The sequence below is a fragment of the Carcharodon carcharias genome, chromosome 34, assembly GCF_017639515.1.
Source record: "Carcharodon carcharias isolate sCarCar2 chromosome 34, sCarCar2.pri, whole genome shotgun sequence".
Taxonomy (NCBI): Eukaryota; Metazoa; Chordata; class Chondrichthyes; order Lamniformes; family Lamnidae; genus Carcharodon; species Carcharodon carcharias.
In genome coordinates, this window is record NC_054500.1 from 22,546,257 (window position 1) to 22,565,967 (window position 19,711).

At 40.4% G+C, this 19,711-nt stretch overlaps 1 protein-coding gene across 7 annotated transcripts in view; it reads left to right on the forward strand.

The window, feature by feature from the left end:
* Positions 1 to 19,711, forward strand: part of pak4 (p21 protein (Cdc42/Rac)-activated kinase 4) — a 109,328-nt gene that overhangs the window by 58,878 nt on the left and 30,739 nt on the right. For 3 of the 7 annotated variants that reach the window (XM_041179376.1, XM_041179375.1, XM_041179381.1), the window contains exons 2-3: positions 10,103 to 10,343; positions 14,578 to 14,802. In XM_041179376.1, coding sequence (XP_041035310.1) covers positions 14,599 to 14,802 — 204 coding nt within the window. In that variant the 5' untranslated portion in view covers positions 10,103 to 10,343; positions 14,578 to 14,598. The remainder of the gene's footprint in view (positions 1 to 10,102; positions 10,344 to 14,577; positions 14,803 to 19,711) is intronic. The other 4 variants (XM_041179378.1, XM_041179377.1, XM_041179380.1 and 1 more) reach the window with 2 other exon arrangements.

The following is a 19,711-nucleotide window of genomic DNA, read 5'->3' on the forward strand; positions in this document are numbered from 1 at the left end:
GAAACCTCTCATTAGTGTAGTGTTCTGTCATTATAAAATTGGGTCTCTGCTGCCAGCCTTGTGCCTCAGCTGGCTGTTTCTTGGTTAAAGGCAAACACTGAGGAAGGGAAAAATGTCTGCAGTGAAAAGTGCGGAGAGAAAAGGTGCAAGGCATATGGAGGCAGAGTCAGTCATGTAAAGGTAGCAATGGGAGAAAGTGTGTGAGATGGATTGAGTGGAAAAGAAGCCAGGAGTTGGTGAGCAGTAAGGAGTAATAGGGAAAATCAGAGAGAAACAAGTGTGTAATAATTCTTAGAAATGCTACAAATTTGTGCTTTTCCTAGGATTGTGTTTAGGGAAGTAATATAAATGCACAATATTTAATTTTTTTCTGATTGGGATAATCATGGACAATCCTCCTGTCCCTCCAGATATACCATCCAATATAATACTCCTGCTCCCAAGATCATTGCCTTGAAACCAAGGCCCTTGGCATTGTCTCCAACTCTGACTCGCCTGCTCTTTGAATTTAAAAACAGTTCAATTCCTTGTCTACCCCAGTCTTCCGTCCCTCCTGCATTCTATACCCTTTTTAAAAACCCAAGCTTGTTCCCACCTAACCACTACTTCCTGACTTACTACGAAGCAAGCTATTTTTGTGGTAAGTAATCTTCTCAAAGATCAGCCTGACACATGAAAATATTGCCACAACGATTACCTAATAGGTGGAGCTTGTTGAAAGTACAGCCCCTTCACTGTGAAATTTCTTTGCACAAAATAGAACAACTCCTTTTGGTCAGTATTGATTCCCCATTCAGCAGCACCAAAATTCATCAAGCACTAATTGATCTCAATTGCTGCTTGTGGGGCCTTCCTGTGGTCAAATTGGTTGCAATGTTTGCCAACATAACAGAGGGGAAAATTAAATTCCCCATTACAAAAACAAAATACTGTGGACGCTGGACATCTGAAACAAAAACAAAAAATGCTGGAAATACTCAGCAGGCTGGGCAGTATCTGTGGTGAGAATCAGAGTTAATGTTTCAGGTCAAGATGATCTTTCATCAGAAAAATAATGAAAGCTCATTTCGAACTGAAACATTAACTCTGATTCTCTGCCTGACCTGCTGAGTATTTCCAGCATTTTTTTGTTATTATATTAAATTCCACCCCATTCTGATAGTAATAACTCTCCTAGGTGATGTGATGTCTGACATTTTCTTGTACTGTAATATTTTTCTTTGTTCTATAAAGAACGAAAGATTGATTTGCATTTCTATAGCGCCTTTCACAACCACAGGATGTCTCAAAGCACTTCACAGCTAATGAAGCACTTTTGCGATGCAGCTCCTGCTGTAATCAACATACCCTGTAATTTTATTTTTGTAGTAAGCAGGTGGTTTGTGCATTTAAAAAAAATTTTGTACAATTCTTTTGCATGACCACGTATGCCCAGTAACTTAAAGGGGCTAACGTGCACAGCCTGTGCAGGAACCTTCTGGTTGTTGCACAGTTATGCACCTTAGAGGGGACATTAGTTGTATTAGATCAGATGTGGCTCCCACAAACAGCGCTGCGATAGTGACCAGATTAACTATGTTTGTGTTAGTTGAGGGATAAATCTTAGCCAGGGCATCGGGGAGAACAAATCCAGTTCTTCAGAATAGTAGCATGTGATCTTTTGCAACTACCTGAGAGAGCAGACTGGGCCTCTGTTTAACATCTCATCTGAAAGACAGCCTCCGACAGTGTGACAGAGGGGTAGAGGGTGTTGCTGGATAGTTACTGGCAGAAGGCCAGACACAGGGATTAGATTTTAAACCGTTCCTGGCAGCTCAGCCTCTGTGAATAAATGATTTTCTGGGCTGTTTCCCATAGAGCCTTAAGCCACTGACTGAGCTGGAGAGAATCACCAGCCTCCACCTCAGTGACCTTCTGTAAGGAAGAAGCTGGGGAACAGTAACCATTCGAGTGAAATAGATATTGATGGAATAACAGACCTCGTCTTGACTCATTTGAATTACTCAAATGAACCAAGCCTCAGTTGGATATGTTTCATATTCTCACTGATTTGGGCACCTGCACTAAAAGTGCTGATGTACTTGCAACTAATTTCCTGAAGCATCACTTCTGTGTCACAAACTGGTGTCAGCTGCAGCTTACTGGACAGCACCCTCGCCTCTGAGTCAGACGGTTTGGGTTGAACAGTTATTGTTAACTGAGGGAGTGTTACGTTGTCCTTCAGATGAGACTTTAAACCTTCTCTCTCTTATCAGATGGATGTAAGAGTTTCCATAGCACTATTTAGACTATTCTTCTCAATGCTCCTGTTTTTCCAGTTTTCATCTTATTTTAGGAGCTTTTATAAATGACCAGTCTGCCGCCTTGTTCACTTTCATAATCTTCGTAGAATCACAGAAACGTACAGCACAGAATGCCATCATTCGGCTGATTGTGCCTGTGCTGGCTCTTTGAAAGAACAGTTGTACTTAGTGCTATATCCTAGCTTTTTGTTGGTGACCCTCAAATACCCATTCAACTCCATTTTAAAATCATTTATGGAAACAGCTTCCACTTTTCAGCATTCTAGATTGTGACGACTCTGAGCTTGAAAAAAAGTTTTCCTCACCTCCCCTCTAGATCTTTTGCCAATGGTTTTGAATAATTGAAATCTTTTTAACTGACCTATTTTCCAGAAGGAATAGTTTTTCTCTAGTTATCCTTAGTCTTACTCTAGTTACCCTATCAAAACCTCTCATCTTTTAAAACATTTTTCTGCCATTGGCCTATTTGTGTATTAATGAATTACTTAGCTCACAGTAAATTTAAGTTTCTATCTCTTACCTGATGATTCCCATTTGACTTGTATTGGTCTCCAAGAATTCTGCCTGTGCTTTTCTATTTTAATATTTCCAACCTTAATCTCCCTCACTTCATCCTGGCCACATTTCCATCTATGTCTTGGTGTGATACTGAGCCAGAGTGACGGTAAATGCTAAAAACTATTCGACTGTAGAAGGCATCAAAGCACATTCTGAATCCAGTGTATGTAAATGCACACTTTCAGCTTTTGGTTGGTGTGTGAAAGGAGTGTGTGTTTGAGGGGATCTGAAGGTAGAAAACCTTTGATTTTTTCACCTTCCCAAACTCTGCAGTGCTTAAGTATGACCCTTTACTACTATCCTGCAGAGCTGAGATAACCCATTGTAGACAGGTGATGGAACCTGGGATTTTCTCATCTGTGAAGCTCACTGACTAAATGGTTCATTAGTAACTCCCTTTTTTATGATTATATATTCAACCACCTTCATTCTCCGCCTCCCCTAGTTTAAGTACCAATCTGTGATCTGTATGAAATGCATCACTTTGGCAGACTTGATTGTTTCAGTTTCTGTTGAATTTAAAATGTGCTGTAGTTTATTTTTAACCTGGTAACACAGTGTTCCCCCTAGAGTGTAATGATGCTTCCCTGTTCATACATTCAGTCACTCCTGCCTGCTGTGCAACCTATGAATTATGGAAATTTTGCTACATGCATAGACTCCCTCAAGGTTTTTGCGGCTTGTAAATGTCCCTGCAGCATTGTAGCTGCGGATGGGGATTTACTGGGGCACTGGCGTTGATTTACTTAGAGAGAACCAGCCCTAAAACAGTAGCTGAGTGTTCAGAGCTTGAGAGCAAAATACTGCAGATGCTGGAAACCCAAAGTAAAAGCAAAAAACCCTGGAATGGTCAGCAAGTAGTGTAGCATCTGTGGAGGGAGAACGAGTTAACTTTTCACGTTGGCGACCTCTCATTAGAATGGAGTTTTACTTCAGAGAACAGGACCTTCAAAAAGCAGTGGAGTCAACAAATCTAAATGGCTGTACACAAGGCTGTCTTTGGACTAATGTAAAAAGAGCAAGTCTTAAAGCACTTTATGTTACAGCATGTTGATCTACTTGATTACCCTACTAATGAAAGAATGTATTTCAAGCAAACGTTAACCCGAGCTCTAATTTATTCTCCAGAATGAGGATGAAGTTCATGAGTGGCTGAAGGTGGAGAAGTATTAATATTTCTTCTGTTTAAAAAAAAAAGTGACTTGGTAGATATATTGTACAATGGAATTGAGATTGACTCTTTGGGTGTGTTTATAATGGAAAGTCTTGACACACAGAGGTAGTGTATCACACTTGCATTTTCAGGAGTTCTGATCAGGTAATTGTGTTCAGTGGGCCCTCCAATCTGTGGGGTTTAAATTACATGGACATGACCGCACAGAAACAGGCCATTCAAGCCAACAAGTCTACACTGGTGCTTATACTCCATACCAGCCTCCTACCCTACTCCATCTCATCCTGTCAGCGTATCCTATTCTTTTCTCCCTTGTGCTTATCGAGCTTCCTCTTAAACGTATGTCCTTTTTACCTCCACTGCTCCCTGTGGTAGTGAGAGTTCTCATCACCAGGATAAAGAAATTTTTCCTGAATTCCCTATTGTATTTATTGGTTACTGTCTTATTTTTATGCCTCTACGAATCCCCTATCAAGTGGCAACATTTTCCCCATATCTCGTCCATCAAACCCATTCATAATTTTGCAAGTCCTCTATTAGATCGCCCCTCAGCCTTCTCTATTCATGAGAAAATAGCCACAGTCTGGTCAGACTTTCTGATAGTTCCAATCTTTCATTTCTGGTATCATTCTTGTAAATCTTGTTTTTTCACCTTCTTCAGTGCCTCTTCATTCTCTGTGTGATTATGAAGACCAGAAATGTGCAGCATACTCTTGTGTGGTTTAACTAAGGTTTGGGTGTATTGCTTGCCATACAGGATGCTTGCCATACCGAATCAGAGTGCGGTGGTTCAGATAAATTACTGAAGACACTGTTTTGGAATTTGTTAATATAGTTTCAAATGGAGCTCTTTTGTGTCTTTCTTTTACTGTGTCCTAACTCACACCAAGTCCCATTCACCTAACACCCTTGTGCTCGCTGACCCACATCGATTCCTGGCCTGGCAGCATCGCAATTTCAAAATTTTCATCCTTGTGTTAAAATTAAGGGGAGACAGTGGCAATGTTACTGGACTAATAATCTAGAGGCCCAGGCTAATGCTCTGGCGACACAGGTTCAAATCCCACCACAGCAGCTAATGGAACTTAAATTCAACTACTATAACTGGGATTGAAAGCTAATCTCAGTAATGAGGGCCATGAAGCTACTATCGATTTTTGCAAAAAAACAATCTGGTTCACTAATGCCCTTTAGGGAAGGAAATCTACCGTCCAGACCTACAGTAATGTAGCTGACTTAAACTGACCTCTGAAATGGCCTGTCAAGCCACTCAGTTCAAAGACAATTGGGCATGGGCAACAAATGCTGGCCTTGCCAGTGATGCCCACATCTCGAGAGAGAGAAAAACCTTCTCATGGCCTTGCACCTTCCTATCTCTGACCTCCTCCAACCATACAACTCTCAGATCTCTGCCCTCCTCCAGTTCTGGCTTCTCGAACATTCTCGATTTTAATCGCTCCATCATTGGTGGCCATGCTTTCAGTTGCCTGGGACCTCAGCTCTGAATGTCCCTCCCTAAGCCTCTCTGACTCTTTCCACCTCATAAGATGATCCTTAAAATCTTTGACCAAGCTTTTGATAACTTGTCCTACCATTTCCTTATGTGGCTTGGTGTCAAATGTCTGGAGTACTCCTGTAAAGCATCTTGGGGTACTTTATTATGTTAAAGACACTTTATAAATTATTACTTATATAAATAAGTTGTTGCTGTTTGGGAAATTTCAACCAAGGGACTGAATTTAGGGTGTGATTTTTTACGATGAGTCACAAAGGTATTTCAAAGTTTTTTTAAAGAACTGCATCAGTTGAAAGATTTATTTTAGAATAGGGTCTTAATGGTGGATGAAAGAGCAGTTGGGAGAATAGATTTAAAAAGAGACCTGCTTGTGTGAGAATTGGCCTTTACAGGTTCTTGCTCTTGATCACTGTCTAGTGACCACAACTGCATATTGTACGGATGTTGCTCGAGGATAGGTATAGTATATATTGTAATAGCTGAGCATTTTGGTACACTGTCCTTTCTGTCGGGGAGGTGTAAGTTGAATGTGTTAGTCTTGCTCAGTGCAATACATGAGGATTGGGTGCTGAAGTGATTGTTATGATGTGGCAGATGATGTGTGCCAAGCGGACCAAGTCCACGAGGGAAACGTGATCCTGCTATCACAACGGTTTTGTAATTTGTATTTATTTCGAGATGCATGCTCTGAATTCAAAAGTAATAAGTCCATGAAGACTTCAGAGAGTTTTTTAGAAAACTAAATTGAACATTTATTAACAAAAGAAAAGATTCCAGGCACGTACATAAGTCTACAAATTACTGCTATAATAACTCCTAAAACCCCTAATTAATCTGGCTTTCAGTTACACCCCCGTTAAGGCAACAGTTAAAAAAAGACTTTAAATAGATCCAGGTAAGTCAATACAATACCATGGACAGTAGAATTCAAAGTGGCTTTCCCCAGCTTCAGTTCCTGTAGTCAGCAGGCCTAATGCACAAATACTGGAAGCTTCTCACACTTCTATTAGACCTTACAATGTCTTCCCTGACACACAGCCTCATTCTCCTTTATAAGTGTTTCTCCCTTTTAATGTAAATTCCATTGTTCCCAAGTGTCTTTGGAACTTTACTTTTCTCATAATATAAATATTTTCATGGTGCTAATATTGTCAATAACTTTAGGGAAAAATAAATACACTACTTGGCCTATCTCCTCTGGCTAGGTGTAACATCCTACCATCTCTTTGAAATTCAAACTGCCCTGATTTATCTAAAATGCAAATTCACCTTACCTTACATTCGAAGACTTCAGCCATGTTTACGTATTTAGTATTTTGAACCTAGCTTCTCTTGATGAATCAAAGCCTCCAGACCAGCTGTCTCCAATTCAATTAAATCTCACACACTCAGAGAAACCATCCAAACCTCACTATTTGCCTACTTCTACAATGAATCACAATATTATGAGAATTATTATACTTTCATGCAGCAGTTCAAGAAGACAGCTCACCACCACCTTCTCAAGGGCAATTAGGGATGGGCAATAAATGCTGGCCTAGCCAGCAATGCTCATATCCCATAAATGAATTTTAAAAATGGCGTGTATGTTCATTCCATTCTGCTGCTGTATTTTACAAGCTCCATTTCACTCCAGTTTCATCTTGTGCCTTTAGAATGGTGACAGTGGATGTTGTTGGACTAATCTAGTCCATAATTTCTACGTTACTTGTGAGCTGGACTTTCTAATGCTGCTCTGAAGTATTGTTGTTAATTTATCATCTACTCCTCACCTATTTTATGGAATATTTTGAGCGCTAATGGACCTAATTGTGTGAAGTGACTTGGAGGTGGTGTTGTCTCCAGCATTAAGAAAAAACTTAAATGTGGAGTTGAAATGGCATGGTCAGCGTAACTCTGGTTAATGACTGCCTCTAGTTGGTAATTCAGTCAGTTTTAGTAGTTCCTCAAAACAGGTTACAAAAGTTCACCTGTCTTTTCTACTCATATTTTCTCTTGAATGTACTGACTTATTGCTAGGGTGAGGTAAGGATATCCGAATGCAAAAGCAAAATACTGCGGATGCTAGAAATCTGAAATAAAACAAAAGATGCTGGAAATACTCAGGTCAGGCAACACAGAGAAAAAGAGTTAACGTTTCAGGTCAAGATGACCTTTCATGCTGATGAACTCTGTTTCTGTCCATTGACTTGCTGTGTTTCTCTCCACTGACCTACTGAGTATTTCCAGCATTTTTTCTTTTTATTAAGGATATCCGAATCCTCTGGCACCTCACCTAAGTAAGTTTCCTCCATTTTGAGCATGGATATTCAACTGTGGCAGGCATCGTAACCAAGCCCATTTCCACACTTGCTTTTGAACTTGACTCACTTGGTAGCAATCAGGCGTGGAAACTTTAATTTCCACTGCTGCCTTCCCTTGTCTAGTGATGCTAAGCCTAACTGTAGTACTCCAATAAATTTGCCTTTAAAAAGACACCATTTATTTAATTCTGACTGTGTATGTCAGTGATGCAGTTCAGCTATTCCCATGCTGCAGGTGCAATAAGATACAGTCCAGAATTAAAAAGGACTTTCAAAGTAAGACACTGCAAACTAGTGCCTGAAGCTTGAGAGAGAAATATTCAAAAGTACAAATTCTGGGATGGCCTGTGATCACTGACAATCAGCATTTTTGGAATGTATATGGGTCTGACCCATCATTAAATTGTCACCAGCTCACTAATGAGAAAACTTGAAAGTGGGAATGTAGGTGTATGAAATCTGCGAGAGATAGATGTTGCTTATGAATCATTTGATGTTGCTGTTTAGCCCAGTCGAGGAAACTAAAGAATTCCCAAGCGAGGGGCACTCATGGTTTAGATGGTTCTTTTTCAAGCATGTCATGTGTATTGCTCAATTTATGAAATGTACACCTACAAATTTTTCTAATGTGTGCTGGCAATGAAACTTAATTTATAGAGCAATTTTTGAAATTAGACAATTATTCTCTCAATGTTCCCTTTCCCAACTTAATTTTCACCCCTTCTCTCCTGAAGATGCAAATTCAAGCTTCCAATCTTGCCCTCTCTTCTGTATATGAGTTTGGGGTGATGTGAATTGTACTAGCTGACCACTGTGGGCATTGCAGCTGAGCACTGCCTTCTCCCCAGCCAGCAGCCATGGAGACATGGAAGTCACTTGTTAGTAATCAAGAGCAAGCACGCTGGCTGTGACTGTGCCCCAAGTACAAGGGCACACTGACCGGTTATGGTACCTCAGACCGATTGTCTTCGCATAGACCAAGAATTGAACCTTGGAGTTGTAATTAATGACCGCTAGTTAAAATGACAGCTTTGAACTGGTCGATTTCGGAGTCCAATTTTATCAAGAGTCATCAATTCCGGAGAAAAGTGGCCATTCATATTTCTCACTGAAGGGGGAATTCAGCCATTGTGAAGGAGCTGTAACTCAACAGTTCTTTGACCATATTCAATGCGACCATAACATAAATTCTCAATAAACTCACTGACACTGGGAGCCTCTGCACACATCTGTTGCAAGTCACTACATATGAATTAATTTGAGTAACTTATAATTTTCAGAAATAAATTACATTTTAGGACCTTGTTTAAAATTATTACATATTGTAGCTCAGAATGATGCCATTCTCTCACCATATGCTTGTCAGCTGCCTGAAAGAGCCATTTACTCCCAGCCCCCTGCTCTTTCCACATACCCTTTTTAAAATATTTATTTTCAAATATTTATTCACTTTCCCTTTTAAAAGATATATTGGATTGTGTTTCCACTGCTGTTTCTAGTATGAAATTCCATGCCCTAGCAATCTTCCATTTGGAAAGAATTCTCCTAATTTCTAATCTTTAATAAACGTTAAGTTATATGACAATCGTTGCATTAATTGAATGGTTTTGTATTGTACCATCACTGAAAGGTTGTAATGTGAGTATGCCTCTGGAATCCAAGCTGACTTGGGAGTGAAGTGGTGTGCAACTCCCTTCTCTGGTTGTTATGTAAGCTTCAGACATTAAGTTCACAAAGGATTCTTAGATCAGAGTCTGCAATACTGAGATTGAAATCATAGTTGACTGTTCAACATTGTTGCAGTGCGGAGGTTAACGGAACTAGTTTTCTTACGGTTGTCGTCACTATCTCGTTCATAAAGCTGAGTCTTAGCATTTGTTGGAAGAGCTGAATGCTCATAGTACATCATGTATCTTTCTGTACTGAATACTTAGCTCATGTAGATGACTTAAATGAGGCAGTGTATATCTGATATTTCTTCTCATTCATTTTTTAATGGATTTACTGGTCAAAGGCAAACAAAATATTCCACCCACTCATCTGTTGAGAGGCTAATCCTTTGATTGTGAGTCTGTCTCCTCCATCAATGCCAATTCAAGAAGCACACTGTGCTTTGAAACACTGATCGCATTGCTATGTGCTGACTAAACCACGCTGGTTAACTTTTCTGCTACAGAGCAGCTCGTTAATCTGATTCCATTGTTCAGTCCTGGTCTGTTAAAAGTACTGCCTTTTTGATTTTGTGCAGGACAATATATTCTTCCTGATACCACATTGTGTCTCGACTCCTCTCCAGGATAGAATGTGGACTTACTTCAAAGGCACACTGGACATAGCCAACTGTTTCCAGCTCGCTTCCAGACCACATTAAAAGCTTGATTCAGGGCTCTACTCCGGAAGGCATCATCTCTGCTGCTCCCACTGCTTTCACTCTATGCTGCAGTATTTTCACTTACTGGAACTGCAAGGGGGGCTTTTCCTTTTAAAAGGTAATTTTTTCCTCTATGCTTTGACTCATATTGCTCGATTTAAAATTTTTAATATAAATTGGTGAGCAGCTCTTGCCAGCCAAATAATGTCCCTCAAAATCCTGAAGCTCCTAATTTTAGATTTTGTTTGGTTGCGACAATAAAAGACCAGCTGTAACCTTCTGGAATAGAGCCTTGATGTAAAATTCTGCAAATTGGTGTTTGTAAGAATTCTGTCAATAATCTGCATTCTTGTGTGTTCCCCTTTAAATTCTTTAAACCAGGCATTGTTACCCATCCAAAATACGGGCAAGCTTTGTTAATTATAACAATTGGGTGTTAATTGTATTCAGGTGGTGGGCATTAATTGGCAACACGCCTGTGTTCCACATACACAGGAATAGGCTGAGGGGTTGTTGGCTGGAGGTGCACAATTACGTAATATGTGTCTCTGTAAATGAAAGCTTGTAAGTGGATAAAGACTAGGCTCCAATGTTCTTTCCTTCACTGTCTGGCTATCTGAATTCTAACAAGCTTCTTTCCTCTGTTGGGTTTTTTGTGTTAATGTGTATTCAAACCACCCCAGCAATTCACATTTTTTTTAGGGAAGCGCAGCCTATTATAAGTTAATAAGATTCTCTCCCTGGCTTCCTAGTTGCAAATGTTAAAGTAACTGCTAGGAATTAGGGACAATGTGGTGCCTTTTTGACCACCAGAAACGCCTGGCCTTAACTGATGACACAATAATTAAGGCTTAGAGCTCTTTGTAATTTTATAGTTGAGACTGTTTAATAGTTAGGTGGTGTACCGAAACACTGCTGTTCATTCATGTTTTTTTAAAGAGCCATTTTGCTGTCCATCACAAACACTGCAATGTTTGTCGCATGAGTTCCAGGGAGGCCAACAGCTCTGAGGCTCCTCGACCAGCAGGTAGCTCAATAATGGGGGGCAGCCTCACCCAGCATTCACACAAGCGCAATGGCCTTGTGCTGCTGAAGCCAAACATAGAACCCCAACAGCTGCTCTGATAGAAATCCCTAAACTCAGCACAGAGTGAGGATCTAACCTGGTAATGTCTGGCCTGTGAGATTTTGTGCTGTACCAAGTAGTGCATTTACCCACCAAGCCCTCAAAAGCAACTTGCAGGCTGTTATAAATGAGTGCTTGCAAAAAACATAATGTCAGCATTACACTGTTCTCAATCAGTTTTGTAACCCAGCAGCAGTATCTGTGACATTAGCACTTTTGTCTGTAAATTAATAAAATGAATGCAGGCTGCACTGTGTTATTCTTGCTTTGTGATTTATGATCACCATTACTGAGCACGTATTAGCAATGCAAAGAAGTTCCTAGCACAGGTGTGTGATTTAACAGTCCATGTCACTGAATATGGACTTGTTTAATGTTATTGTGTATTTACATTTGCATCATTGAATAATTTCAAGTATTTAATTTCAATTTTATTGAAGACTCTAAAGACTATTGGAAATCATTTTAGCATTATTTAAACCCTGAACTTACAATGTTTTTCAGGTTCCTGGAATTTCCATAACAATTTGAATCTGACTTACAGTAGCCCCTCAGAGCAGATTTGATAAAACGGGCTTCTTAACCATATGGGAAAGAGAATTTCCATTCCTATATACTTAAGTCCTCAAGATACCTTAAAGTCCTTCACAGTCACAATTGCTTCTGAAGTTACTGTTGTCCTTCAGACTCATGACAACCAATTTGCACACACCAAGATCCCACAAACCACAAATAAGATGAATGGCCAATTAATTTATTTTGGTGTATTGGCTGAGGGATGAATATTGGTGAGGAACTGGGAGAACTCCACCCCCCCCACCCCCCTCGCCCTTCTCATCTAATAATACCTTATGTTCACGTTAACATAAGAGGATGTTGGTTCAGCATCTCATTAGAATAACAGTAAATCCAGCAATGCAGCACTCTTTCAGTAGTGCACCGAAGCATCAGCTTATTATGCGTTCACCCGTCAACCCTGTGTTCACTGACCTACATTGGCTCCTGGTCCAGCAATGTCTCGATGTTAAAATTTTTCTACCTGTTTTCCAATCCCTTCATGGCCCTGCCCCTCCCTGTCTCTGTCACCTCCTTCAATCATGCAACTGCTGATGACGTTGCGTTCCTCTAATTCTGGCCTTTTGTAAATTCTCAATTTAAATTGCTTCACAGCTGCCTGAGCCCTAAGCTCTGAAATTCCCACCCTAAACCACTTTACGCCTCTGCTTCTCCTCCTGTAAGATGCTCCTTTAAACCTACTTCTTCGACCAAGCTTTGGTCATCTGTCCTAATATTTCCTTAGGTGGTCCAGTGTCAAATTTTGTTTGATAACTGTGAAGTGCCTTGGGATGTTTTATTGCGTTAAATGTGCTATATAAATGCAAATCATGATGTGCTCAGAATATGAGGCTTGAACCCCCAACCTTTTAATTCAACAATAAATGTGCTACCAATTGAGCAAAGCTAACTAATCAGCCTGTGCCTCGGCATTTGCCTTGTGCATAAATGGTTATTTCATTTCTTTATCCTTCACTCTGGCTTAATTCCTCTCATATATTGGAGTATTGATATTGTGCCATTGGATAATGTATTTCTACAAATAAGGAGTACAGTTATATCAAGCGTTCCCAAGCATTTCATTATTATGGGTGCTTAGGCACATACCGAGGTGCCTTGTGGACCATACATAAAGTTTAAATATATGTAACTGTTGCGTTTATGTCAAGTGAAAGATACTATCTAACCTCAGAGCTCTCGGTATGGCTAAGGCAACAGCAATAAGAACAGCCCTGGTCTATGAAATCTAAACTGGGCAAAATTATAAGTGAGAAATATAAGCATGAATAGAACAGGATAGCCTGCACTAACAGGCTTAAAGTGGCCTACTGGCCCTGGTTTGGATGTCCCTGAGTTACAATAATAACTAGTAGAATTCTAGATTTCTGTTTTCTGGATAGCAAAGTTCTGATGTGTACTGTTCTTTTCTTTGCTATTTTCTGTTTTCTTTTTGAGGTGCTGCCTCATGTTGGAGATGCACAACCACAGGTGTCTGCAGGCCTCCAGCGCTTTCCCATCTCTGTCTACCTTTCATGAGAATTTAGACAGCAAGTATTAACATGAATCACACCCAGCTCTAATTCTGTCCTCACTCAACCCACACCAGTTCCTACAGGGTTCATTGCATAGTGAATAAGAGTTCAAAATTTATATGTTTTTTTTTCCTCACCTTAGTCCAAGGTACAGGGACCAGTTTTAATGATCAGCTACCCCAGCACAGAATGAACAAGAACCTTTGGGTCTGCAAGGTTCAACTTTACACCAGTCAGTACCTTTACCCGCTCAGTATGAGGCTTTGCATCCAGTGCAGAGGTTTTGATTTAAGATGTTCTGCTAGCTGTTACACTGCAAACAAGTTTCTATGACAGTGCAATGCGAGCAAAATTTTCTTTGTGTAGTGACTTAGCTAGCCTCAGCTCCCCTGGTCTGCAGAACGGGATTGGGATTGGTAGATCAAATTCCTGGAACTCCCTAACAGTACTGTGGGTATACCTACAGCACATGGACTGCAACGGTTCAAGAAAGCAACTTACTGCCACATTCTTGAGAGCACTTACAGATGGTTAGTAAATGTTGGCCTTGTCAGTGACGTTCAAATCCCATGAATGAATAAACAAAAGTGTGCCAAAGTTCCAACTCCTGATTCCTGCTCAAATTGTGTGTGTGTGTGCATGTGCATTAGGTGAAAATGGGATCAGCTGTGATGCCCACTGCATTTGAGCAGCCTGCACTCAACATTTGTTGTCTAGGTTCCAATATGACAATTTGGCACTTGAATGGAGTATAACAGCAGGAGTCTGCAAGAAGACGGCAAAAAAAGTCATGGATTTGTATAAAGCGCAGACCTAATGGCCCCATTATTCTGGCACGGTGTACAGCCGGCAGTGAAATACCACAAACTCTGCCTGCATTCACTATTACTAATAAGTAATAAATCACATTGATACATCTCTTCAAAACACTTCACACAATGAATTCCATTTGCAGTGGCTATGATGTGCTCATACATAATTACCTTTCATGAGGAATTTTATGACTGTCAATTATTTTTTAATTTGCATATATTTTGCAATGGAACACACTTGTGTTTCTAAATTGCAAAGGCCCTTGGTGCTTTTTTTTCACAACCCTCTTGAGAATCAGCTTACAGTGTTACTTTTCACCTTGGCAGGATTTGACGTTCATCTCAATTATGTTTGGGAAGAAGAAGAAGCGGGTGGAGATCTCGGCACCTGCAAATTTCGAGCACCGTGTTCACACCGGCTTCGATCAGCAGGAGCAGAAATTTACTGGGCTTCCAAGGCAATGGGAGAGCCTTCTCGAGGACACCGCTAAACGGCCTAAGCCGCTGGTCGACCCATCGTATATCACACCCATTCAGCTCGCTCCGCGGAAGGTATATTGCACAGTCATTCCCAGCAGCTCTCATTGAGATGTAATAAACTATTAATTAACCGGGATGATGCCCAGGGTGGGAAACCTATGAGCAGAGACTTCAAGATGCTGGGACTGAGAAGGCCAAGAATAGGTTTTTAACATTAAGAATTTTAATGGTCAAAGGGTATTTCCTTTGATTGGAGAGTCAATGATAAAGGGTCATCAATTTAAAATTGTCAGGTGAGGTTGGAAGAAATATCTTTGCGTCGTTTGTTAGAGCGTAGAATACTTTGCCACAGGAAGTGATTGAAGCAGAGATTGAGTATCATGTAAATGTAAATTGGATAAATAGTTGAAATGGAGAAAGATTTCCTGGAATGCACAAGGCAGTGTGGTTACTTTCCATAAAAGCTAAGTACTGCGGATGCTGGAACTCTGAAACAAAAACAAAAAATGCTGGAAAAACTCAGCAGGTCTGGCAGCATCTGTGGAGAGAAAGACAGAGTTAACATTTCGAGTCTGTGTGACTCTTCTTCAGAGCTGAGGTTATTTTTCAAATGTTTTAACTAAGAGCTAGCACAGGTACAATGGGATGAATGGCCTCCTTTTATGTTGTAAGCATATGGCCTTGTTCTTTTAAAAAAATCTTTCAGCTGCCAAGAAGTCTATTATTTTCATGAACTTTTAAAGATAAATAAAGCAATTCATCAGAAGCTCCCCAGTGACTGTGAGTAAACACTACAGTATTGAGCTGTGGCAGACCTGATTTGATCCCTAATGCGTGCTGAGTTAGCAGCTCTCACCCAGGCAGCTTCAAGTGCTACATTTGGCTTTGGGGTGCTTCAATTGGCCTTCTGAGCTAGAGGTGTAGAAACATCAACATATTGACCACTTAACCAAAATGATGCATCATTTCTACCCCATGTTCAGGGTTAGGTTCTGGGTGTTTTCTAATGTGAGAGGAATTATTAAGTTAAACATCTGCGATGTGTCATTGATTGAGGGAAAAATACAAAAAATACTGTTGTAATATTATTTACAGTAGGGACAGCCTTTGAGAGCCACTTCTATGTTTTTATAAACCCAAGGGAGGGGCTCCTAAAATTAAGTTGTATAAATCTAAAGTTGCTGATACTGACAGACCTGGGTGCTTCCTTTAGGATTAATCCTGCAGTGAGGCTGCCGGGGTCATGAAATTCAAGCAGAGCAAACGAGCAACAAAGAATGATATACGCACACCGGACTAAATTTCTAGCACTTCGCAATTATATTGCTACTGCTTAGGGAAGCCAAGTGTGCCTCAAGTTTGGACACCCCACTCTGCTTTAGTCATATTATTTACTTGTTTGGCTGAACTAAGTGCTAACACCATTGTCAAAGGATGCTGAGTCTCAGCAGTGAAGCTCAGCAGAAACCAGTATTTATTTCTGACCAGCTAGGTGCCTGATTTGACTTGTTTTAAGCACTGTTTTGGTTGCTATAGTGTCCAAACTAGTGAGAGCTACATTAGTTAGAGTTTCTACTTGCCTGATGTGAAGAACATACACACATCCTCTTTGTATGGAACACTACAAAAACCTGAGGGCAAGACTGTGTTTAGATACAGTTTGGCAATACTGCCGATGTTGGAAATCAGAAATATAAACAAAGTGTTGGCCAGCAGTTCAGGCAGCATCTGTGGTGAGCAACAGAGTTAATGCTTCAGGTCGATGACCTTTTCTCATAACACATTGGCGCTTCTACCTAGCTAACAAAAAGATAAATGTTTTATCAATCATCATTTCAACTGTGTGCTTGTGATGCTGGTTTTCTTGCACTGTTAGTTAGATTCAGTGATGCTTCCCAAGATTTGTCTCTGGTGAAGTTGTCATTCGCTGCTTAAATGAGTTTCCAAATCCAGAGATAGGCTGAAAAGAAATTGTTGGCTCAGGGAGTTGTAAATAAGGTTATAACAATCTGGTTTTGTTTAACTGGGATCCTATTGATGACTGGCCCCTCTTTAAATCAGGGTGTCCATTTTCATTCAGTAAGCGAGAAAGTCCAAGTGAACTATGAAGTTGGTCGTCTTGATTTTCTGAAGTTACCAAGTGAATGCCCTACTTGTGTTGCAAATTTAAAATATGTGCATTTGAATTAGGAGCAGGAGTAGGCCACTCGGCCCCTCAAGCTTGCTCTTCCATTCATTAAGATCGCGGCTGATCTGATTGAAACCTCAACTCCACATTCCCACCTAAACCCGATAACCTTTCACCCCCTTGCCTTTCAGGAATCCGTCTAGCTCTGCCTTAAAAATATTCAAGGACTTTGCTTCTACCACCTTTTGAAGAAAAGAGTTCTAAAGACTCACGACCCCCTGAGAGAAAAAATTTCTCCTCATCTCCATCTTAAATTGGTGACCCCTTATTTTTAAAGAGATATGTTTCAACTTTTCAAATTCATCATCCCTGCAAAGCCTAGCATTTTACTGAAAATGTTCCAAATCATTGGAATCTTCATTCGTTACAGTGATTTCAGAGCATGCATTTGAAATTACATTTTTGTGTTTGTCCAGTTATGAATTGGTGGTGGGTGAATCATCTGGTACTATGCTGGACATCAGAAAGTGAGAGCTGCCTCTACTGGATGTATCCACATGCCTGATTAAGACCATAACATAAGAAATTGAGGCAGCAGTAGACCATGTGGCCCCTTGAGCCTGCTCCACCATTCAATATGATCATGGCTGATCATCTTACTCAACTCCACTTTCCTGCCCATTCCCAATATCCCTTGATTTCTCTAAAAGAGCAAAAATCCATCTATCCCAGCTTCGAATATACTCAGTGAAGGAACATCTACAACCCTCTGGGGTAGAGAATTGCAAGATCACAACCCTTTGAGTGATGAAATTTCTCCTCATCTCTGTCCTAAATAATCAACCACTTTTCCTGAGAATGTGCCTCATGCTCAAACTTACCCAGCCAGGGGAAACAACCTCAGTGTCTATCCTGCCAAGCCCCTTCAGAACATTTAATGTTTCAATGAGACCCCTCTCATTCTTCTAAACTCCAGAGAGTATAGGCTAACTCAGCCTCTCATCCCAGGTGCAAATCTAGTGAACCTTCAATGTACCACCTCCAAGGCGATCATATCCTCCCTTAGTTATGGAGAAGCCATTCACAGATTTGACCAGTGTCTCCGATTTTTAATTGTAATTGGGCATGGATATTGGAGAGAAACATGGAACTCTTGGCTCTCACATCAAGGACTCCCTAAATCCTTTGCACCCTTTGCAACTGTGCATATAGCTACTTAATTTCTGTAGTTTTGCCCGTGTGCAGGGTATGTCTGAATGCTTTACAAGGCTGAGGGAAGTTTTAAAAAAAAGTTAGGACATAAAGTAACAGAATTGTAAATAGATTTGAATCATTACCAGTGCTGGGGAGCAGAAAACAAGAAACTTGGTTGCACAAGTCAGTGCTTGTGTGGCCAAGTAGAGGCACATATACACAGGTTAATGTGTTTGGTTTTGCATGGATGTAATTCCCTCAGTTGGTTAGTAAAACTTCACCTGTTATAAGTGGGGCCCTATGGTGTAGGTATGATTTGTATAAGATCTTCCTCTCCTTCCCGTCCTTGCTCATCCCTTGAATCCCTTTTACAATGTTGATGCATTTACCCAATTCTTTATTAATCTGTCTCTTTTTCTGTCTCGGCTGATCTGACAGTGACTGGATGCTGGGGGGATAGCACTTGGAGTTATTTTTGTGACCGTCTTGCACACTGAGCTGGTGCTGTGTTTCCTGGTTGTCTTAATGTGGAGTAAATGCAGGTTTCTGCAGAGGAGGGAGGAAGCTACGACAGCACTGAATCACGAGGCACAATGAGAATATCGCTGAGGAGGAAAAAAATGTGGTGCTTTCAGATGGGCCTCTCTGAATCTAGTGTCAGTCTGCAGCTATCTGTGCCTGGGACTGACTGGTACTGAGTAGCACAGGCATTCCAACTAGTTGATTATGTGACTGCAGGTTTAGGCATCTTCATTTTTTTATTAACTGCCAAACGTTTGCTGAGATTTAAATAAGTCAATTTAAAAAAAAAAAATTCTGGCTTTGGCAAATGTCTCATCAGGATGATATCAGTTTATGTAACTATCTCTTTCTAGATAGTTGTCATTCTGGAATACTGTATAGTAGAGAATGTTTAATTACATCAGTCCTCTGGTGAGTGAAATGTTGTTTTAATCTGGCCAGTTATATTAAAACGGATTATTCAAGCATTAAGTCTCCACACAAGCTTCAACATCATTGCTCTCATGAAGACACTCACAATTAAAAGCAAATCAACAGACAAATTTGGTGATGGGATCCCCTATAAATGCTTTAAAGATTTCCGCTTTAATCAGCGATGCTTTGGCATTCATTTAACTCGGGTTTGGTTTAATTTTGCACAGAAATTTTAAATGGCTTTCTTTTCAATTATGTTCATTTTGCTACTGGCCAATTTTCAGAGCAGAAACAAGCTGAGGGGCGAGAAACCTAACGCAATCAGTAACTGCTTTGCGTTTCACATGCAAAATAGGGGCCGCAGGTTAGTGTAGACTGCAATGATGCAGTGAAAACAAATAGGCAGATTTTGCAGGGTATATGATGACGGTGGCCTTGGCATGAGAAGAGAGTTGAAGATGAAACTAGATGGATTGAGTGTTTTTTTCCAGTCTCTCGCTGCCTTTGGATCTGAGGCAAAATAGGGAAAAATTGTGACCAGGTGAATTGGCTGATATAAAATAAGGAGTGAAATTTTGAAGCGGGTGCAAGAGCAGAAAGACCTGTGTGTATATGTGCACGGATCATTGAAGGTGCCAGGACTGGTGGAGAGAGCAGTTAATAAAGCACATAGTATCCTGGGCTTTATTAATAGGAGCATAGAGTACAAGAGCAAGGAGGCTA